This window comes from Procambarus clarkii, chromosome 53 (genome assembly GCF_040958095.1).
Source record: "Procambarus clarkii isolate CNS0578487 chromosome 53, FALCON_Pclarkii_2.0, whole genome shotgun sequence".
Classification (NCBI taxonomy): Eukaryota; Metazoa; Arthropoda; class Malacostraca; order Decapoda; family Cambaridae; genus Procambarus; species Procambarus clarkii.
In genome coordinates this window covers 11,105,339-11,129,897 of record NC_091202.1, presented here as the reverse complement: position 1 = coordinate 11,129,897, position 24,559 = coordinate 11,105,339, and the positions used below count along the sequence as shown (strand labels likewise).

The following is a 24,559-nucleotide window of genomic DNA, read 5'->3' as shown; positions in this document are numbered from 1 at the left end:
ATGTCTGGGGCCAGAGTAGGATATTGTCCTAATAGCAGCTTTGTGTTGGGTAATTAGAGGACGTAAATGATTTTGGGTAGTAGAACCCCAAGCACAAATACCATAGTTGAGATATGGATAGATGCGGGAGTAATAGAGAGTAACCAGGGCAGGGCGGGGTACATAATATCTGATCTTAGAAAGCTCATGCGCTATGGAAAAAATGGAAATATAAAAACGGAAACCACGTACAAAACTCAGGTAAATCATAACATAGAACGAAAAGGCAATGTAAAGGATCTGGGTGTACTCATGTCGGAAGACCTTACCTTTAAAGAACACAATAAAGTAGCCGTCACAACTGCAAGAAAAATGACAGGTTGGATAACAAGAACTTTTCACACTATAGATGCTATACCGATGATGATACTTTTCAAAACGCTTGTGCTCTCTAGAGTAGAGTACTGCTGCACAATGACAGCACCTTTCAAAGCTGGAGAAATTGCTGACCTGGAAAGCGTGCAGAGATCCTTTACTGCTAGAATCCACTCAGTAAAACATCTAAACTATTGGGACCGACTAAAGAGCCTAAAACTGTACTCCCTTGAGCGCAGGCGGGAGAGGTACATAATAATTTACACGTGGAAAATATTAGAGGGGCTGGTCCCAAACCTGCACACAGAAATAACATCACATGAGACCAGAAGACATGGCAGGATGTCCAGAATACCCCCGTTGAAAAACAGAGGTGCAACTGGTACTCTGAGAGAGAACTCTATCAACATCAGAGGTCCGAGACTGTTCTACACGCTTCCACTACACATAAGGGGCATAACTGGCCGACCCCTCACAGTGTTCAAGAGAGAACTGGATAAGCACCTCCAAAGGATACCTGATCAACCAGGCTGTGACTCATACGTCAGGCTGCGAGCAGCCGCGTCCAACAGCCTGGTTGATCAGTCCGGCAACCAGGAGGCCTGGTCGACGACCGGGCCGCGGGGACGCTAAGCCCCGGAAGCACCTCAAGGTAAACTCAAGGTAAGGTGCTGCTTTTTCAGCCATGTTCCCCCCTCTTTTACCTCTGTTTTTATTTGTTCTCAACACATTTTATTCTCTATACCCATTAGTATTAAGCTTTAGTCATTAATGTTTTTCCTGCCCGAAACGCTTTGCGTAATAGTGGCTTTAGGCATTGTATGTACTAGCTCTATCTATTAATACAATAAACTTTGTAAAATCTCTTGTATGTATGTACCTTACCTAAATAAACTTTTATTTATTTATTTATTTATATGCAAGTCGAGGACTTATTTAACTCGTCATTAGATACTGTTAAGACCTGAGAAAGACAATGTCCTGTCTTTGGGATGTGTTCGGCTTTAATTGTTTTATCTGTATAATAATATTGTCTCTGGTAACAGCTAACCAACCAAACTTGCCTTGTTCACCACTGACGTATATTTAGTCAGGTGCAGCTAACTTTTCAAGTTCTATGCTTGTAAATACAGAGACAAAGTACTGATTTAGCACTGATGATTTAGTACTGATTTTAACTCTGGTTTCCCCCCCTTACTGATTTAGAATGCTTCCTGTTTCATTGTCATTATCAGCTACATGACCTAACTCATTCTCAAAGGACCAGTATTCTGCCTCGTCTTTGGTTTATCTGTGTAGCGAGTAATCCTTATACTCGCTCTATTATCTCATCATCATAATGGCGTAACTAATTAACTATACAAGCTATAATCCTATCCCTATTTACAGGTAACAGTTCTTCCATCCTCCTATCTTATTGGAGGGAGCTGAGGTGTAGTCACCATATATAAGCAAGCGATATGAGAATAGAACACTCCATCTGGTCACCACTTGGTCCGGGAGACATCTCCCGTCATGCAGGGTGCAGTCGCGCCTCCACAGATCTCCAGTATCAGCTCTTGATACTGGTAATGGCTCAAAAGGGCCACCACTTACGGGCTATTCATGCCCGTGCCACCTTTTGGGTGGCTTAATCTTCATCAATCAATCAATCGAATAGAACACACACACGGGAGACATCTCCCGTCACGCAGGGTGCAGTCGCACCTTCACAGATCTCCAGTATCATCTATTGATACTGGTGATGGCTCAAAAGGGCCACCACTTACGAGCTTTTTATGCCCGTGCCACCTTTTGGGTGGCTTCATCTTCATCTTAACACATTCACACGGGAGACATCTCCCGTCACGCAGGGTGCAGTTGCACCTCCACAGATCTCCATTATCAGCTCTTGATACTGGTAATGGCTCCAAAGGGCCACCACCTACGGGCTATTCATGCCCGTGCCACCTTTTGGGTGGCTTAATTATCATCAATCATCATCAGAATAGAACACGGGAGACATCTCCCGTCACGCAGGGTGCAGTCGCACCTCCACAGATCTCCAGTATCAGCTCTTAATACTGGTAATGGCTCAAAAGGGCCACCACTTACGGGCTATTCATGCCCGTGCCACCTTTTGGGTGGCTTAATTATCATCAATCATCATCAGAATAGAACACGGGAGACATCTCCCGTCACGCAGGGTGCAGTCGCGCCTCCACAGATCTCCAGTATCAGCTCTTGATACTGGTAATGGCTCAAAAGGGCCACCACTTACGGGCTATTCATGACCGTGCCACCTTTTGGGTGGCTTAATCTTCATCAATCAATCAATCGAGAACAGAAAACACGGGAGACATCTCCCGTCACGCAGGGTGCAGTCTCACCTCCACAGATCTCTAGTATCAGCTCTTGATACTGGTAATGGTTCAAAAGGGCCACCACTTACGGGCTATTCATGCCCGTGCCACCTTTTGGGTGGCTTAATCTTCATCAGACAATCAATCGAATAGAAAACCACCGCTCCTGTGCCAGCTAAGTCCACTATGGGCTCACCATAGCCCGTGCTACTTGGAACTTGTTCCGAGTAGCCGAATCTGTAACAACAATAGAATAGAAAACGGTACAATTTCCAGTCAAGAATGTAGCACTCAGGGTATGCAGTTCTAATCGACCCCAAGACACTACAGCTTCGTCACAGAACAGGCAGCAGACTAGGACGGCATCCAGCTACAACGCTCCCACATAGAGCTCTGCGACTCCGGCCTCACTCAGCTCTCTGCTCTGTTCCAAGCTCCGTCTCAACGTCTACGATACTGCTGTATCCAAGACTACTAAATAAATATAAAAACCCACTAAATACTGTGTATCTATTCTACTCAATAACGTAACATAATCATACGTTACATCTGCATGACCTGCTAAACACATCTCTTTTCTTTGTAGAATTTATTTTTGTTATTCTTATCTCTTTTTTTTTTATCTGTTCTTGATAGTGCGATAACTCGTCGATATTGATCTTCTTCTTCTCTATTTTGTATATGCTTATATAGAGATATATTTTGTCATACATAGTAAAGCTGTTTAGTCGCTTATAATATTTTTTTCCATCTATTCCGCATGCCTGCAATTTCTGTATCAGTTTTTAATGTTATACCTTACCGAAAACTAGGTTAGTACTTGCGAGTGGGTACCTGTGTTAGTTTTAAGTGCGCTGACTATAAGAATCCCATTTGAAGCAATTGGTGCAGATAGATATAGAAATTCAGTATAGTTTTTCGTGAAACAGTCAGTAGCGTTGGTGTTGCTGGGATTTTATTTATTGATGAGAAGACAGTATTGAATTCAGTGACTGATAGAATGTTTTCAACGTATCCGGTAAAGTTTTGATTATAATTTTTCTAATATCCCTATATATGAAATATATATCTCTTTTAAGTTGAATATTTAAATTTTTTGCTTAAGCTGAATACTTAAATATGGAAAATTAAGTCTGAATGTTTTGCACTATAATTTTTCCTGCTATTTAACTGTAAATATGTATTGCATTTCATTGGCTCATGCAATTTATATAATTTGAACAAAAGTTAAACAGCCCCACCTTAAAGATTTGAAATAGCCGCTCAAAGGCTCATGCGCCAGGCTGATAGAGGAAACGAGTCATTTAGTGAGACATGACCAATGAGAAGTGCTCACTTACCCAGCTGCTAGCCAATCACCGGGCTGGGTTTAGTAAACATGATTCAATTTGCTGAAGGCGCGGCTAGTGTCTGATATACTAACAATTGCTTCATTGAACATTATAAGGTACAGTATTTATTATAACCAAATAAGAGCTTGATCAATAGATGTATACTATTATGCAAGGATATATACACCGAGAGTTGTACTACGCTCCTCGGTGTATATTCACTAAGTTTGCTTTAATCCTGAATTATGTTCACGACTATTAATTATTTACATGAATTTACCTGAGAGTTAACTATCTCTAGTGGCTTCGACGATGACAGGAAGCCAGCGGCTTGTCAAAGGTCCCTCCCATTTTCCCTGATGATTATATCTAGCTGGATTTTAAAATGCGTTAGAATCTTGGTCCTTATGGCTTTGGCTGGTAGGCAGTTCCATAGGTGTGTAAACCTGTTTTCTGTGCTATATTGTGGCTTGTTGAACTTGTAAACTAGTGTCATGGTCCTAATAACTTGATAACCCTTCTGTGGTTTAAACCCAACCCTAAACCAAAAATCTTTTATAGATTTTGCATGGACATTTTGTAGCGTGCTGAATTGCTATGACCAATTCATGAACTCCCATGAATATTCATGAATTGCTGATTAGGCTGAGCCTGGCTATTTTATTTCAACACACACACACACCAGGCCTCCACCCCCAGAAAGCAGCCCGTGACAGCTGACTAACACCCAGGTACCTATTTTACTGCTAGGTAACAGGGGCATAGGGTGAAAGAAACTCTGCCCAATGTTTCTCGCCGGCGCCTGGGATCAAACCAAGGATCACAAGTCCAGCGTGCTGTCCGCTCGTAGAACAGCTGGAGAGAAATGATATAATATCAGACAGACAGTATGGTCTTCGATCTGGAAGATCCTGTGTATCGAATTTACTCAGTTTCTATGATCGAGCAACAGAGATATTACAGGAAAGAGATGGTTGGGTTGACTGCATCTATCTGGACCTAAAAAAGGCTTTCAACAGAGTTTCACATAAGAGGTTGTTCTGGAAGCTGGAAAATATTGGAGGGGTGACAGGTAAGCTTCTATCATGGATGAAAAATTTTCTGACTGATAGAAAAATGAGGGCAGTAATCAGAGGCAATGTATCAGAATGGAGAAATGTCACAAGTGGAGTACCACAGGGTTCAGTTCTTGCACCAGTGATGTTTATTGTGTACATAAATGATCTACCAGTTGGTATACAGAATTATATGAACATGTTTGCTGATGATGCTAAGATAATAGGAAGGATAAGAAATTTAGATGATTGTCATGCCCTTCAAGAAGACCTGGACAAAATAAGTATATGGAGCACCACTTGGCAAATGGAATTTAATGTTAATAAATGTCATGTTATGGAATGTGGAATAGGAGAACATAGACCCCATACAACCTATATATTATGTGAGAAATCTTTAAAGAATTCTGATAAAGAAAGAGATCTAGGGGTGGTTCTAGGTAGAAAACTATCACCTGAGGACCACATAAAGAATATTGTGCAAGGTGCCTATGCTATGCTTTCTAACTTCAGAATTGCATTTAATTACATGGATGGCGATATACTAAAGAAATTGTTCATGACTTTTGTTAGGCCAAAGCTAGAATATGCAGCTGTTGTGTGGTTCCCATATCTTAAGAAGCACATCAACAAACTGGAAAAGGTGCAAAGACATGCTACTAAGTGGCTCCCAGAACTGAAGGGTAAGAGCTACGAGGAGAGGTTAGAAGCATTAAACATGCCAAAACTAGAAGACAGAAGAAAAAGAGGTGATATGATCACTACATACAAAATAGTAACAGGAATTGATAAAATCGACAGGGAAGATTTCCTGAGACCTGGCACTTCAAGAACAAGAGGTCATAGATCTAAACTAGCTAAACACAGATGCCGAAGAAATATAAGAAAATTTACCTTCGCAAATAGAGTGGTAGACGGTTGGAACAAGTTAAGTGAGAAGGTGGTGGAGGCCAAGACCGTCAGTAGTTTCAAAGCGTTATATGACAGAGTGCTGGGAAGATGGGACACCACGAGCGTAGCTCTCATCCTGTAACTACACTTAGGTATTTACACTTAGGTAATTACTTGTATTCCGAGGTACCACTGTACCTACTATGTAGATGCCACCCCTGTGACAGGTAAAAACATGTGTTTTTGAAAAACAGCACCATCTGTTACACATAATAGCAACATGCACGCTATACTAAATATGTCATGAATTCCATTTCAATGTTTCTGATTGCATTGATATATTTTATTTTCATAGATTTAAATTTATTTGATTTTTTATTGAATTATTTTGTGACATTGTGTTGGAATTGAGCTGTGTTGTTAACCATACCTTTCATTTTGTAAGTATAAGTATAGATGCCACACCTGTGGCATCTATACTTATACTTATTTCTTATTTCCACAGGCTTATACTTATACTTATACTTATACTTATACTTATACTTATTTCCACAGGCAAAACTATGCTTTTCTTGAAAAACAGCACCATCTGTTGCATGTAAGAGCAACACACATGCTATACTAAATATGTTACAATGCCATTTCAATGTTTCTGATTGCATTGATAAATTGAATTTTCATAGATTTTTATTTATATTTATTTAGATTTAATTATTTTGTGTGAATTGCGTTGGAATGGAGCTGTGTTGTTTACCATACCATTCATTTTGTGAGTATAGTTTATTTTTTTTTTTCACGTTTTCATTTCATTTTTTAACTTTTTCTTATATTTCGGTGATGGGAACATCATATCACTTGATGTTCCAAATTTTCTGATGGGAAACATCAGACCATTTGGGAAGGCATTGGACGAGGGTGTGGGGAATGGTGGGGATGACGAGGGGACAGAAGTGAGAGATGGTGGGGAGGACGAGGGGACAAGGGAGGGGTTACTGGTGGGGGAAGGATGGGGGGGTGGATGGGGGAGTTTGGGATGGTGGGGACGAGGGGAATGGAAAATGGTGGGGAGGACAAAGGGACAGGGGAGTGGGGCATGGTAGGAAGAAGGGACGGTGGAGTGGGGAATGGTTGGGAGGCCGAGGAGACGGGTGAGGGGGGGAATGGTGTGGAGGACTGGGAGACAGGGAAGGTTGCTGTAGCTCAGCAACGCACATGCATTGCCGAGCCACAGCAACGCACATGCATTGCCGAGCCACAGCAACGCATGGCCAGGTACTTCTAGTGAGGAATAATTGCTGACAAGCAAAGTCAAGCTTAGACCTTTGGTGATCATGTTTGTATTTTGCCATTTCACTTTGATTTTTACTGTGTGTTAAATAATTCTATTTGCACATTACTGTATTGACAAAAAGCAGTTGTAAGGTACGGTATAGGCTTACACTGTAATATGTACACCTATAGCGCATGAAAATCTGTTCCTGGCACAGTTCAAAGAAAGTCTTGCAACCCACTTTTTCACTGCTATTATGTTTGGTAATGTCATTCCGAAATATTCACACTGCTGAGAAATGCCAAATTTCAATTTAACGATAATCGCCTTGCTGGTGATACAAAATAACCTCGTCTAATGTAAGACATTGAAAATAATAAATTTGTTTGTAGGTCTAGGTAAACTCCATTACCTTGCATCCTTTTAGCCTTATTGAGATCATTTGTATAAAAACTGGGTCTATTAAAATAAATAATTTTATTAAAATAAACATTTTATAACTGCATTACTATACTCTGTGGATCAATATATGATAACTGCACTTTATGGGGTTAAATATTACCTGACTTGTCCTTACTGTTTATGAAAAATAATAATATACTGTAATAAAATTATTTTAATTATTTTCAGAGCACTATGAGTAAATTTAAGACAGATGTGAAGGTGGTTTTCTCTTCACATTCAGAAAAAAGGGACCCCGTCAACAAACAAGCTGTTAAAGAAAATAAAAAAAAGTAAGTTAAAATGTAGGGAATACAAGTTTCTCCAGAATTCCTTATGGTGTGCAGCTGCCGGTAGCACCTAGCAGTGTATAAGCAGATCGAGTACTGTATAGGTGATTTCTGGCAGTTGTACTGTAGATTGTGATTGAGTTTGCATTAATCAGAGCAGTCTCTCTTAAGGGTTAAGATACTGTACTGTACAGATACTTAATGTTGCCATGCTGAGTTTGGCAAACTGATACTTATTAAAATTAGTGTACCCCATAGGCAAGCTGTGTGTGTTTGTGGTTTAGTGAGAATTGCAAATTAAAAATCAAAATCTGTTCTGGCAAGACAAATTGTACCATCTTTCATATGTATGATAAAATAGTAATAAATGAACCCATCTACCTTTTTAGACACATTTTGTTTACTAAAATACACTAAATACTAAATAAACACTAAATAAAGAGATTAGATGTGTGTACATGTATATATATTATACAGTACTGTACATATTTCATTTTACTAGAATATTGAATGTAATGTATCTTAAAGTTTTGTTTTATATTCTTAGTTATGATAATCTGATGCCATATGGTATTAATTCGCCAACAATTTTAGGGGCTTTTAAAATTGTCATTTGAAAAAGAACTTTTACCCTGGATACAAGTTTTAACACTTTATTTACATCAAACATAGGGCCTATAATATTGTTCCAGCTCATTATGTATGCCTATTTTTTCATGCTGTGTAATTTTTCTTTTGCCTGGTTGCTACATATTTATTTTTCGCTTCAAAATAAATGTCGTGAATTAACGGTAAAGAGTAAATACTTTCGTAAAAAACAAAATCATATTCTGGACATTACGTTATTAAGGTTGGAGGAGAATGGCTAAATAATTGAAGTTTCTCCTGATGATCTATCTATCTTGACGATTTTCACATGCATGGACATCTGGTACTATTGACTGACTGACTTGTTACATTTTATCTTACTCAGACATGGTCTGTCTTCTGCTCTTTTACTGTTTGTGCCTGCTGTATTATGTGGCTTTGGTCTCTTCCTCCTGAACCTACTGAGGTTCATGGGTTCTTTCCTGGTGCTCGGAGGTTGTGTGTAAACCTAGGCCTTGCACTACAGTATTTTATTTTATCCCTGGTTAGATATATATATATATTTTTTTTTTTTTTTGTCCAGAGCTTTCCCTTTTCTCTGTATACTTTTACTTTGCATGGCTCTGTGGGCTCTATGCCAGTGTTCTGGCCACCCCTTGGGCTTATTTTCTACCCTTCACTCTAGGGTTATCGTTTTGTGTCCTGTGTTCCTTGGAGTTTTTCTCCAATAGGATGTCGGAAAGTGCTATGGCTTGCTCTGCAGTTTCCACATCTTCAATTCTATGGCTTCATCCATAGAATTAGTTAGGAGCAAGGGAGGAATCCCGGTCATATGTGGCATTCATCCAAGAATGGGAGTTGGAAATGAATGGTTGTCACGATTTAAAAAAAATGGCTTTTGTTTAGGATCCGCCATGAGGAAGCTGATGGGAAACCTGTGTAGCTGCGGGAGTTTTAAATATAACTATAACTATAAGATCCCCGAGGCGCATTGCGCACCACCCGTCGAGAGCCTCAAGGCACGTTGCGCAGTGCAGTGGTTAACGTCTATTGTGGGAAAGTTACTTTAATCGATAAATGCAAATACCATTCATCTTCATCTTGAAAAACATAAATTAATAAAAGATTCACAACATGGTTTTACTAACGGTCATTTGTGTTTAACAAATTTGCTATCATTTTATTCCAGCATAGTTGAGGTAGTTAATAGTGGTAAGGTTTGTGATGTTGTGTACCTTGACTTTAGCAAAACTTTTGACAGTGTCACATGAAAGACTGATTAAAAAGTTAAAGGCTAACGGTATTGGAGGGTACTATATTAAGTTGGATTAGGGCATGGCTATACCAAAGGAAACAAGAGTTAGTATACATGGGCTTAAGTCTGAGTGGGATAATGTTGTAAGTGGAGTGCCTCAAGACTCTGTCTTGGGACCTCTTTTATTCAAAATATATAAAAATTATTTAGATTCAGGTTTGAACAGCAATATTTACAAATTTGCTGATATGAATATCGGGAGGGAAATAAACATGGAAAAAGACTCTTTATCACTTCAAGACTATCTAAATAGGGTTTTGAAATGGTCAAAAGATTAGCAGATGCAGTTTAATGCTGACAAATGTAAGGTTTTGAGGCTAGGTAATGATATAGTTACAAGATACGAGCTAAATAGTGTTAAGATTGTGAAGTCAGATTGCAAGATGGATCTGGGATTTATGATAAGTAAGAATTTAAAACCAAAAAATCAATGCATAAATGTTCGTAATAAGGCAGATAGGACACTGGGATTTATTAATTGAAGCCTTACTAATAAGACACCTGGTGGTGTTCTTCAGCTATATCTTGCTCTGGTTAGGCCCCATTTAGATTATACAGTTCAGTTTTGGTCACTGTACTATAGAATGGATATAAATTCACTAGAATGCGTCCAGCGTAGGATGACAAGGTTAATTCTGCAAATTAGAAACCTGTCATATGAAGAAAGATTGACAAAGCTTAAATTGCATACACTGGAAAGGCGAAGAGTTAGGCGTGACGTGATAAAGGTTTACAAGTGGATGAATGGACATAACAAAGGGATACAAATAGGGTATTAAAAGTATCAACACAAGACAGGACACGAAACAATGGGTATAAACTGGATAGGTTTAGGTTAAGGAAAGGCTTGAGTAAAATACTGGTTCGGTAACAGGGTTGTTGATTTGTGGAACCAATTACTGCGTAACGTGGTGGTGGGGTCCCTCGATTCTTTCAAACATGGGTTGGACATGTATATGAGTGGGATTGGGTGCTTATAAATAGAAGCTGCCTTGTATGGGCCAATAGGCTTTCTGCAGTTCCTTTGTTCTTATGTTCATGCTTCACTCTGCCTGTTTTCTTTTTTTTTCTGCCTACATTGTTACCTTGCATTGGTTCCAAGGATCTATTTCCTGCAGCATAGTATCTGCCAGGCCTCCTGATTGGTGGCCTTGTCAACCAGGCTGTTACACCTGTTTGTTGTGTTTTGAATGAATTGGTCTGGTTGTGCAGGATGTGTTATGTATTCGTGCAGATAATTTTTGTTTTGTTCCTTTCACATTCCACTTTGTATGTGAAAGTTTTTTTGTGGGTGCTTTGTCTTGGCTGCTTAATAGTTACATCATGTGCTGGGCACTGGCCTAGGTGGCTTTGGGTTGATTTTCTTGCCCTCGATTCTCTCTTTTGGGGGATTTGGACTTCTCTTTCCACGCATGATGTTTTTTCCTTGTTTTTTTTTGTTCTGTGTGGTGATACAGCAACAGGGAGCCACTGACAGAGCCCTCCTGAAAGTCCAGCATTTAATGTAATAAAATGCCCCTTTCTTGTGGGTCCTTAGGTTGTAATGGTGGGGGAGGTGGGGGTATTTATGGTCCTTCATTGCAAGTCATACTTGACACTAGAGTGACAAGGAAGGGAAGGGTGGAAGGGGGGGGGGCTGCTGCTGCTCCATGTTAACAGACTGAGGACTTTCTATACTTGATCTTACTCTGAAAACACTAATAAATACTGAACCAAGCAAAACCTGTCAGAAACCTGTTCCAGAACAGAACTTTAAAACAGTCTCCGTGGTGTAGTGGTAAGACACTCGCCTGGCGTTCCGCGAGCGCTATGTCATGGGTTCGTATCCTGGCCGGGGAGGATTTACTGGGCGCAATTCCTTAACTGTAGCCTCTGTTTAACGCAACAGTAAAATGTGTACTTGGATGAAAAAACGATTCTTCGTGGCAGGGGATCGTATTCCAGGGACCATAGGATTAAGGACTTGCCCGAAACGCTACGCGTACTAGTGGCTGTACAAGAATGTAACAACTCTTGTATATATCTCAAAAAAAAAAAAAAAAAAAAATTGATTCTGGGTACTGATGAACAAAATTAAGTGAACTGACATTCACATTTAGTGCTTGATAGAGTAAATGAGGAGAGAGCATTTTCACCTCATTTTCATATCATACTCTTACTCTCATTTACTAACTCCCATTCCCCAGTACAGTATTACCTTACACCTGTTTGGATTGAATTCCAGCTATCATTTATCGGCCCACAACTGATGTCAAAATATTCTTGCAGCATTTTAGTCCTCTTTAGTTCTTAATCTTGTCATTAACTTTGCATCATTTGAAACCATTAACATTTACTTAGCTTGCTCCCTCTGGTAACTTAACTGAAAATAATTTGAAGCTGTGCCATGACTATTCATAATTTTGGTTTATAATTGGTTAATACAGGCTAAACCATGCTAAATGGTCACCATGGCCAGGCATTGACCATACTAAATGTTTTTGTTCTTAAAGGAAGGTATAATGAGGTTAGGACTTTAAGATTTTAAAATTCATAGTTTAGTGTATTTCTTTTCCAGAACAAGAACCCCTCTTCATACTCAGTCTTCCAACCCTCTACAAGAAATGGACAGTGCACGTTTATTGAAGACTCCTTCGAATATGGCGAACACAGCCCCTGCAATAACACCTCGGACACCCATGTCGGCCACATCATTCGTTCCCAGAGGAGTCAAAGCACACTCCTCCAATACTGCTCCTACCACTCCACGTACACCTGCGACATCCACATTACACCCATCTGACATTCGGGGCACTACACCGTGTCATGTTCCTTCTCCATTATGTTCTGCAAAAGGTGTAACTTTAAGGGCCAACCGTACACATCTGCAGCCATCTGTTTCCAGAACCCCTGGAACTAACACACCAAGGTTAGATATTTTGAAAGTACTGTATACAGGCCGTGTGTTTATTTCGAGTGAATACAATAGTTATTTTTATCATTACAGTATACCAGTCAATGACATGTCAATGATTTGGAGGATCAATGTCCCCACGGCCCGGTCTCTTACCAGGCATCCTGGTTGGTGGTCTGATCAACTAGGCTGTTTGATGTGGCTGCTCACAACCTGACATACGAGACATAGCCTTGTTGATCAAGTATCCTTTGAAACAGTGTTTAAGTTCTCTATTGAATACTTTGAGAGGTCGGCCAGTTATGCCCTGTATATGTAAGAGGAGAGTACTGAAGGCCTGGGCCTTTGATGTTGATCGAATTCTCTCTTCTTGCCTGTTGGATCTCTGCATTTCAATGGGGCTATTTTGTCTATCTGCTATGCCTTCTGGTCTTGTGGTTATCTTGATGATTTCGGGGCTTTAGTGTTCCCGCGGCCCGGTCCTCGACCAGGCCTCCACCCCCAGGAAGCAGCCCGTGACAGCTGACTAACTCCCAGGTACCTATTTACTGCTAGGTAACAGGGGCATTCAGGGTGAAAGAAACTTTGCCCATTTGTTTCTGCCTCGTGCGGGAATCGAACCCGCGCCACAGAATTACGAGTCCTGCGCGCTATCCACCAGGCTACGAAGCCCCCTCGAGGCTGTGGTGTGTGCAGATTTGGAATCAGTCCTTCTAGTATAGTAATTTCCAAGTGTAAATAGTGTTTTTCAAAGTATCATTGGTGTGGTATCTTTTGTTTGAAATGATCTCGTTATCCAACCTGTCATTTTTCTTGCAGTTCTGACAGCTACTGTGTTGTGTTCTTCAAAAGTAAGGGGGTCTTCTGAAATGATTACTCCTAAATCTTTTACATTGCTTCTCTTTCAATAGTGTGGTTTGACTGTTTTATACACAGTTTCTTTGTTGATATTTTTGTATTTTCCATAGCACAATAACTGGAACTTATCCTCATTACACATGTTATTTCTATGGCATTTTGAAATACTTAATTGGCATCAGATTAATGGTTTGCCATGTTTTCTATATTGTCTACTCTGAAAATTCTAGTGACATCTGCAAAGGATAATAGAGTACAATTGGTTGTATCCTTGTCTGTGTCTGATATGAGGATGAGAAACGGTACTGGAGGAATGAGCTTATCACAGTGGATAATCCAGATTTTACTTTGTTAATCATTACAATCTGAGATGTGTTCATTAGGAAGTTCAAGATCCATCTTCCTACTCTGCCAGTAATTCCTTTTGAGTACATTTTGTGTGCAATAACACCAGGGTCACATTTGTCTTTAAAAACTTTTTACAAAATCTGTGTATACAGTATTACATCAGCATTATGCTCGTCTTCCATGGCATCTAAGGCTATGTCATAGTGGTCTAGCGATTGTGAGAGACAGGTTTTTGACCCTACTGGTGGACTGTTCAAGGTTGTATGTGTGTTACTTGGGTGTGTGTGAGTGGCATGTTACCTTTCCTTATCTTGTCTTGTGATGGTTCTGAGGATCAATGTCCCTGTGTTGCAGTCTCTAATCAGGCATCCTGGCTGGTGGTCTGGTCAACCCAACTATTGGATGTGCCTGATGTATGAATCATTGTCTGGTTGAACAGGTATCATTTGGAGATTTCTGTCAAGTTCTCTTTTTGAACTCTGTGAGAGGTCGGCTGGTTATGCCCCTTACGGGTAGTGTGTGTGTTGAACAGTCTTGGGTCTTTATTGTTGATAGAGTTCACTCAGAGTACCTATTGCACCTCTGCTTTTTAGCGGAGCTATTTTGCCATTCCTCCTGGTCTCATGTGATGTAATTTCCATCTACATATGTGGAACCAGTTCCTATAATATTTTCCCAAGTTGGCATTATTATTTATCTCTTCCCTGCACTCTGTGGAATACAGATTTAAAAATTTGACTAGGTCCCAATAATTTAGTGCTTTATTGAGTGGATTGTATCAGTAAAGGATCTTTGCACACCCTCCTGGTCAGCAATTTCTCCAGCTATGAATGGTGCTGTTATTGTGCAACAATATTCCATCCTAGAGATCGCCAGTGTCTAGAAGAGTATCATCATTAGTATGGCATTTCTTGTTTATAAGGTCCTTGTTATCCAACCTGTTATTTTCTTGCAGTTGTGACAGCTACCCTGCTATTCTTTAACTTAGATCTTCTCACATGATTACTTGCAGATCATTTATATTGCTTTTTCATTCTATATTGTGATTTGACTGTATTTTTTATGCAGTTTCTACTATTGTATTTTTGTTTTTTCCATAGCACAGGAGCTGGAATTTATCTTCATTAATTAAATATCATTATTTTCTGTGACAGCACATTGAAAGACCTAATGTTTGTGGTGATGTCTTATGATATGAGGATGAGAAAAAGTACTAAAGAAAGCAGAGTATTCTGGCGGGGACTGAGCTTTTCACAGTGGATTATCTGGATTTTACTCTGTTGCCTCCATTGTTAACATGACTTATGGAGCAACAAAGGTAGTAGTAGGTCTTTTTATCCTGCATTAGTAGGGTTTACTTTTGTATTTGGTTGGCTCCTTCATCCATTAATATTAGTCTTTTAATTTGTATTAAAACCCTGCATATTTGACAGATTGGTTCATTCCATTAAAATTTAATGTAGAGTATTGAGTGAAAAGATAGGTTGTGCTTTTAACCTCGGTGCATTACCCAGCTCAAAGAGAAGCTAGGCTTAAGTCAGCCCCCCTGACACATCCTTGAACAAATGATTAGCAATGGTTTTACACACAGTAAAAGTCATTTTCTGTACTCACCAAGTTGTGCTTGCAATTAAGCTCTGGCTCTTTGGTCCTGCATCTCAACCGTCAATCAACTGATGTACAGGCTCCTGAGCCTACTGGACTCTCTCATATCTACACTTGAAACTGTGTATGGAGTCTACCTCCACCACATCACTTCCTTATGCATTCCATTTGTCAACTACTGACACTAAATTTTTTTTTTCTAATGTCTTGAACGTGTCCAGCGTAGGATGACAGTTAATTCCCCAAATTAGAAACGTGTCATATGAAGAGAGATTAACAAATCTTAAATTGCATTCACTGGAAAGGCGAAGAGTTAGGGGTGACATGATAGAGGTTTACAAGTGGATGAATGGTCATAAAGGGGATATTAATAGGGCATTAAAAGTATCAACACAAGACAGACAAAACAATGGGTATAAATTGGATAAGTTTAAATTAATTTAGGAAAGACTTGGGTAAATACTGGTTCGGTAACAGGGTTGTTGATTTGTGGAACAAATTACCACGTAATGTGGTGGAGGTGGGGTCCCTCGATTGTTTCAAACGTGGGATTGGACATGTATATGAGTTGGATTGGGTTTGTATAAATAGGAGCTGCCTCGTATGGGCCTTCTGCAGTTACCTTTGTTCTTATGTGTGTCTGGCTCATTTGAGCACTCATTTTCCACCCTTGTTCCTTAGTGCATGTGCCCCTTGAGTTAAATAGTCTGTTTTTATCTACCCTATCAATTCCTTTGAGAGAATCTTGTATGTGGTGATCATGTCCCTCTCTAACTCTTGTCTTCCAGCGATGTGAGGTTTAATTCCCGTAGTCTCTCCTTGTAGCTCATAACCCCTCAGTTCAGGTACTAGTCTGATGTCAGATACCTTAGAACCTTTTCCAGTTTAGTCTTATGCTTGACTAGATATTGACTCCATGCTGGAGCTTCATACTCCAGGATTGGTCTGACATATGTGGTATACAAGGTTTTGAATGATTCCTTACACAAGTTTCTAAAGGCGGTTCTTATGTTAGCCAACCTGGCATATGCTGCTGATGTTATCTTCTTGATATGGGCTTCAGGGGACAGGTCTGGTGTGATATCAACCCCCAGAGACCTGGGGGGTTGATATCTCTCTCTGATTCATGAAGGATTTCATCTCCCAAATGATACCTTTTATCTGGCCTTCTGCTCCCTAAACCTATCTTCATTATATTACATTACATTTGCTTGGGTTAAACTCTAACAACCATTTGTTGGACCATTCCTTCAGTTTGACCAGGTCTTCGTGAAGACCTGGTCAAAACTGTCCTCCTCTGTCTTGATCCTTCTCATAATTTTAGCATCGTCAGCAAATATTGAGAGGAATGAGTCTATACCCTCTGGGATATTTAAATATTTAAGAAATGAGTACAGAGCCCTGTGGGACTCCACTGGTGACTTCACACCAGTCTGAGGTCTCACCCCCTCACTGTAACACTGCTTCCTATTGCTTAGGTATTTCCTTATCCATTGGAGCACCCTACCAGTTACTCCTGCCTGTTTCTCCAGCTTATGAAGCAGCCACTTATGGGGTACTGTGTCCAAGGCTTTCTGACAGTCCAAGAAAATGTAGTCCGCCCATCCTTCTCTTTCTTGCTTAATCTGTCACCTAATTGTAGAATTCTGTTAAGCCTGTAAGGCAAGATTTACCCTCCCTGAACCCATGTTGGGGGGGGGGTGTATCTTACCTGTACGTACGGCTCGTTGCGCTTACAGAGACAAGAAATTAACGGTCTAGGGACATGAATATGGCTCTGTATATAAACACGTGCAACCAAGGTAACCTCGTAGATACGTACATACAATATAATTAAAAGAAATACCCCAGGAAAAAATATCACCCGTATATATAAACTATTAGAATTAAAATAAAAATTGGGTATTTATAATTAAGATACTATTTCACTTCAAGTATAACAGTAATCAGAATGGCTCATTCAGATATATGAACTAAGACTTATGTATTGCCAGATAATTATCTACTAATAAAAACAGAAATAAGTACTGTACACAGAACAGACACTTGTCAGACAAGTTGACCCTACGCTCGTCTCCCAGTTACTGAGCTACGTGGCGTCAGGACACCCCCCACATTTGCTCCCTCCGCCTCATCCAGGATGAGGGATGGTAAATAAGGACTTTTTAATATTTACAACTAATTGAACAACCACTTGTTCTCAAAACACAAGAATGCAAATAAAATATAATAGTTACTTTCAAAATATATGTTACAATGCCACCTGCTTAATTACAGTAATTTAGCAAATATATGAATATTAAAAAGTGACATCTGGAACTCCCATAACTGAACAGGTCCAGCAATTCTAATTTCCCCGAATCTAACAGGTATTAGACGTGTGAAAAACCAACCGCGCCTCTGTCTTATTGATATTGCCACACCACACGATAATTTACAAAAATATAATATATATACATATACAGGTAATGATGAAATGGAACAAAATAAGTTTATTTAAATTTATATACGTATCCAGCTATGAGTATATAACCCTTCCACCTCCATGAAAAAAAATGCAATTGATTGAAGATCAATGGCATTTTTTATGAAAGTATTATCATGTGAAACTTGAGATTTATTGAATAAAAAAGTTCAGTTTTGTAATCTTCTACATCACTGTTTTTACATATCAGGGATTTCACATATGTTCCTCTGGAGTATGTTAATTTATCTCATTTAGTTCACTTAGTTTCAGATTATATTTCACATTCCCATCAACATTATAATTATTAGCATGAATAGAATTCTCCATAAATGTAACTGTTTTCACATAAATGATCTACCAGTTGGTATACAGAATTACATGACCATGTTTGCTAATGATGCTAAGATAATAGGAAGGATAAGAAACTTAGATGATTGTCATGCCCTTCAAGAAGACCTGGACAAAATAAGTACATGGAGCGCCACTTGGCAAATGGAATTTAATGTTAATAAATGCCATGTTATGGAATGTGGAATAGAAGAACATAGACCCCACACAACCTATATATTATGTGAGAAATCTTTAAAGAATTCTGATAAAGAAAGAGATCTAGGGGTGGTTCTAGATAGAAAACTATCGCCTGAGGACCACATAAAGAATATTGTGTGAGGAGCCTATGCCATGCTTTCTAACTTCAGAATTGCTTTTAAATACATGGATGGCGATATACTAAAGAAATTGTTCACGACTTTTGTTAGGCCAAAGCTAGAATATGCAGCAGTTGTGTGGTGCCCATATCTTAAGAAGCACATCAACAAACTGGAAAAGGTGCAAAAGACATGCTACTAAGTGGCTCCCAGAACTGAAGGGCAAGAGCTACGAAGAGAGGTTAGAGGCATTAAATATGCCAAAACTAGAAGACAGAAGAAAGAGGTGATATGATCAATACATACAAAATAGTAACAGGAATTGATAAAATCGATAGGGAAGATTTCCTGAGACCTGGAACTTTAAGAACAAGAGGTCATAGATATAAACTAGCTAAACATAGATGCCGAAGAAATATAAGAAAATTCACTTTCGCGAACAGAGTGGTAGACGGTTGGAACAAGTTAGGGGAGAAGGTGGTGGAGGCCAAGACCGTCAGTAGTTTCAAAGCGTTATATGACAGAGTGCTGGGAAGACGGGACACCACGAGCGTAGCTCTCATCCTGTAACTACACTTAGGTAATTACACAGTCAATACTGCAATTTATCTTTCCATCTGTTTCTACTACTAATCTGAGATCAGTCTCATGTTTCCAGATTATCCCTTTTCTAATTGGTGACATTTTCCAAGACAGACTCCATTTTCCATTACTCCCTTTTTCTTGAGCTGAACTGCTTAATTGAAGCCGACTGGATGTAAGGTAGTTTAGGGACTTCTCCTGGGTATGCTCTGTCAAAGACATCTGCTCCTCATCACACTTGATTCTCTGTGGAACACATGCTCTCGCCCAATGGATACTAAAATTAGAGAAATTAGCGTTAAACCTTACAATTACATATAATACTTCTTCACTCATAGAACCTTCAGAAACACAGCACAACGACTTGGCAAACCTTTGACCTCCAAACCAATAAATACAACCCAAGATAAGTGCAAAGACTACCTAATGAACTGACTCGGATGATCCTTAAGGAACACAAGTCAATTTCCTCATAACTCTGTCATGACGATCAGCGAAAGAAAACAGGCTTCTGCCTAGGCACCATATCTCAATCACAACTCCAAAAACAAGTTCACACCCTCTGATGGTGGACTTGAACACAACACACACCTTCGTAAGCATTCTAGTCTTCCAATACACTAACAAAAACATGCTGCAAACTTGACAACCCTTACCATGGATTATACTTCCCAAGTGATTTCCTTCTGGTAACAATCAAAAAAGAGGTTTAAGGGTCTTATCATCTGGAAGATGTACAGCAGATTACCTGGGAACCTCCCAAGGACAATCTGTAACCCTTGACAGTTATTAAAACAACTAGGTAGGATAACCTTATCCCCAACTAGAAAATCACTCCTGGAGCCTCAAACATCTGCTCCCAAGTATGATTAAATCCTTCAACACCCATTTGACTATGAAAGTCAACACCAACAGGACTCTGAAAGTCAACACCACACTTGAGTGGAACATACATGTTGTTCACTGCTCGTACATCAAAATAAACGGGATCTAAAAGTAGAGACACTGCTCTAGTATGACTCGCCACTTCCTCAGAACAACTGGATGCACAACCTACTTGAGTAAACTCTATGTGCTCAACAACAAGGCTGGACAAAGATGTCCCACAGTCCCTTTCTACAAAGGAGAATGGCTCCTGCGGAATAAAAGTAGATTGCAACAACATCCTACACACACTCTGACTCAACTGACACAATGACTAATACTTACTCCCCATGGAATAAGAGTCACAGTCCACAAAACTCTGCAACTTAGATCCAAAAGATACTTTACCACCCTTAATGGTTATACATGATTTACCAAAATTTCCTCCCATGGCATCTGGAGCTGCTTGGAGTACTGTCTGTTCACAATCAATAACACTACCAAGCTGGGTCACATCCTCACAGACAACTGAAGAGGGAGGCTCGATGGGTCTCCATCTACTTGACAGAAGCTGATCCTCTGGCTGCTTTCCCCTACTCTCCAAAACTGGATCTACAGTACAGAATGTCTCCTTGCTTCTCTGAAATCTTGGGGTCAGTTCTACTCAACTTACATAAATTAAATGACTCTGAATCTGAAACGAGCGGGCAAGTAACAGGTAGTTTGACCTCCTCCCCTTTACTATCACCTTGACTAGGGTGAGGCGGAGCCTCTACAACAGACTTACTCCCGACAACTGATCATAACTGGTCAACTGATTCTAAACTTGGAGTGAGCGGGAATACCTCTGCTAACCCGACATCTTGTCTTAAACCTGCTTGATACCTGCTTGATGGGGTTCTGGGAGTTCTACTCCCCAAGCCCGGCCTGAGGCCAGGCTCGACTTGTGAGAGTTTAGTCCACCAGGCTGTTGCTTGGAGCGGCCCGCAGGCCCACATACCCACTTCAGCCAGGCTGATCCGGAACTTCTCTTAGAAAACAGTCCAGTTTTCTCTTGAAGATGTCCACGGTTGTTCCGGCAATATTTCTTATAGTCGTAGGGAGGACGTTGAACAACTGCGGACCTCTGATGTTTATACAGTGTTCTCTGATTGTGCCTATGACACCTCTGATCTTCACTGGTTCAATCTTGCATTTCCTTCCATATCGTTCACTCCAGTACGTTGTTATTTTACTGTGTAGATTTGGGACCTGGCCCTCCAGTATTTTCCATTCTATATAATATTTGGTATCTCTCTCGTCTCCTTTCTAGAGAGTACATTTGGATAGCTTTGAGACGATCCCAATAACTTAGGTGTTTTATCTCGGCTATGCGTGCTGTATATGTTCTCTGTATTCCCTCTATTTCAGCAATCTCTCCTGCTCTGAAGGGGGAAGTGAGTACTGAGCAGTACTCGAGACGGGACAACACAAGTGACTTGAAGAGTACAACCATTGTGATGGGATCCCTGGATTTGAGAGTTCTCATAATCCATCCGATCATTTTTCTGGCTGATGCAATATTTGCTTGGTTATGCTCCCTAAACGTTAGGTCGTCGGACATCATTATTCTCAAATCCCTGACATGCTGTTTTTCTACTATGGGAAGATTCGATTGTGTTTTGTACCCTGTATTATGTTTCAAATCCTCATTTTTGTCGTACCTGAGTACCTGAAATTTATCACTGTTAAACATCATGTTATTTTCTGCTGCCCAATCGAAAACTTTGTTGACATCTGCTTGTAATTTTTCAATGTCTTCAGCAGAGGTAATTTTCATGCTGATTTTTGTGTCGTCTGCGAAGGATGACACAAAGCTGTGACATGTATTTTTGTCTATATCTGATATGAGAATAAGGAACAGCAGTGGTGCAAGGACTGTACCTTGAGGTACAGAGCTTTTAACATCGCTTGGACTCAATTTTATTTGATTGATTGTTACTCTTTGTGTTCTGTTCGACAGGAAATTGAGTATCCAGCGTCCTACTTTTCCAGTTATTCCCATTGACCTCATTTTGTGAGCTATCACTCCATGGTCACATTTGTCGAATGCCTTTGCAAAGTCTGTGTATACTACATCTGCATTTTGCTTTTCTTCTAGAGCTTCTGTGATTTTGTCATAGTGGTTGAGTAACTGTGACAGACAGGATCTTCCCGCTCTAAATCCATGTTGTCCTGGGTTGTGCAACTCATTGTTTTCCATAAAACTAGAAATTTGATTCCTAATCACTCTTTTAAACACTTTTATTATGTGTGATGTTAGTGCAACTGGCCTATAATTTTTTGCCAAGGCTTTACTCCCCTCTTTGTGCAATGGAGCTATATCTGCAGATTTAAGTGCTGCTGGTATCTCCCCTGTATCCAGGCTCTTTCTCCATATTACGCTGAGTGCTCTCGCTACTGGTACTTTACATTTCTTTATGAATATTGAATTCCATGAGTCAGGCCCAGGAGCTGAGTGCATAGGCATATTGTCAATTTCTCTTTCAAAGTCTTCCGAGTTTGTGGTAATATCCGTTATATTATCTGCAGCTTGAATGTCATTTATAAAGAAGCTGTCTGGGTCATCAACGTTGTTGTTTGTTGTTTATTGGTGTGCTGAACATAGCCTCATACTGGCTTCTTAGAATTTCACTAATCTCTTTGTTGTCCTCTGTGTACGTACCTTCATTTGTAATTAATGGTCCAATACTGGTCGAGGTTTTTGATTTTGATTTTGCGTATGTGAAAAAATATTTCTGATTTTTCTTTATCTCTTGTATAGCTTTCTGTTCCAATTCCATTTCCTCAGACTCGTATGATCGCTTCAACGTTTGTTCTGTTTCTTCGATCTCCCTGCTTAGGCTTATTTTCCTTGCTTGTGATAGTTGTGTCTGCCGAAGCATTTCCGTTATTTTTTTCCTTCTCCTGTACAGTCGTCTGCGTTCTCTTTCTAGAAACCATTCACTTGGCTAGAATACAATAGAGTCGTGGCTCTTAAGTTTCTCTCAACTCCTGGCACAACATTTGTAGTGAGCGGGCAAGACAATGGTACATGGACAGCCTTTCCCAAATTATTGGAATAAAGCAGTCATAGTACCAGGCTTACTCTCAACAACTAGGTTGGCCACACATGAATCTGGAACAACCACATCCCACTTCTCCACTGAAGGGGTACTGGTTACTGGAACAAATACTTGAGTAACATCAGAACTGACAACTGGATTAATAATAGTACTGACATCAGCACAGGTAGGATGGACAAAACCATCTACTACAACAGATTGTTCATTCATAGAACTAACTTCAGCACAGGCAGAATAAACATGGTCTGCAACTGGCTGTGTACACAAACTGGGATCAATCTCTCTCACAACATGATTTATGGCCACATCATTACCCAATATAACATCCACACCTGGGATGGGCAACTGTGTACTAACACCCACAGTGCATAAACTTGGTGTAATGGTGGATCTTAAAGTCACATCTATCAGAGGTACAGTTTTACATCTTGCAACACTCTGAAGAACAACAAACTTTCCAGTATCTCTCTTTTCAACATTAGGGAGTATACTGGCAGAAATTAAGGTTTGGGAAGCACCTGTATCATGAAGGAAAAACCACTGGCTTCCATTTCCCATTAACACACAAAACTTCACCTGAAGACATATATGGAGTCTATATAAATATTGCAGAATAAATATTAATTTATTCTGCACACCTCTACAATAAATGAGACCAGTTGGTCGTAACTCAGGGTGCAATATAAAGCAAGAATTTATCACATGGCCTTTTCTCTTACAATGGGTACAGTACCTTACAGTGGACACACCTGTGGAACCAACTGTAGGTTTAGAATTAACATTATTAATATTTGATATTACTGACAATGAAGTAGCAGGATTAGGTTTTGTAAGAGAAGAGTTCATGGGAGTAACTGGAGCACTAGTACTGGATTGGTTCTGATAAGGAGTTCTGTGAGCATTATAATTTACTCTACGGTTAAACTTAGGTGATTGGGCCTTAAACTGGGCCTTGGTTAACAACTCGTGCTCATCAGCGAGCTTAGACAGCTCATAAATGTCTGTTATGCTTTTCTGCTCTGCCATAAAAGTAGACAATTTATCTGGGAGACATGACAACACTTCTTCTGTTATAAGAAGATTCTTAAGAGCATCATACTCATTTATTGAAAGTGATTTAAGCCATCTGTTACAATAGTTAGTTTTTAATCTGGTGAAATCTGCAATTGTCTGTTCACTTGCCCTCTTTAAGTTCCTAAACTTTTGTCTGTGTGCTTCAGGATTTTACTGATAAGCATTTAAGATGCTTTTCTTAACAAACTCGTAGTCAAAACTATTTTCATCAGGCAAGGATGCAAAAACTTCCTTTTAATT

At 39.7% G+C, this 24,559-nt stretch overlaps 1 protein-coding gene across 1 annotated transcript in view; it reads left to right on the top strand.

Annotated features, from left to right (window-relative positions):
* Positions 1–3,999: 3,999 nt before the first annotated feature.
* Positions 4,000–24,559, top strand: part of LOC123767096 (kinesin-like protein KIF14) — a 474,367-nt gene continuing 453,807 nt past the window's right edge. The window contains 3 exon segments of the mRNA XM_045756600.2: positions 4,000–4,143; positions 7,874–7,977; positions 12,435–12,785. Of these exon segments, the coding sequence (XP_045612556.2) occupies positions 7,880–7,977; positions 12,435–12,785 (449 nt within the window). The 5' untranslated portion in view covers positions 4,000–4,143; positions 7,874–7,879.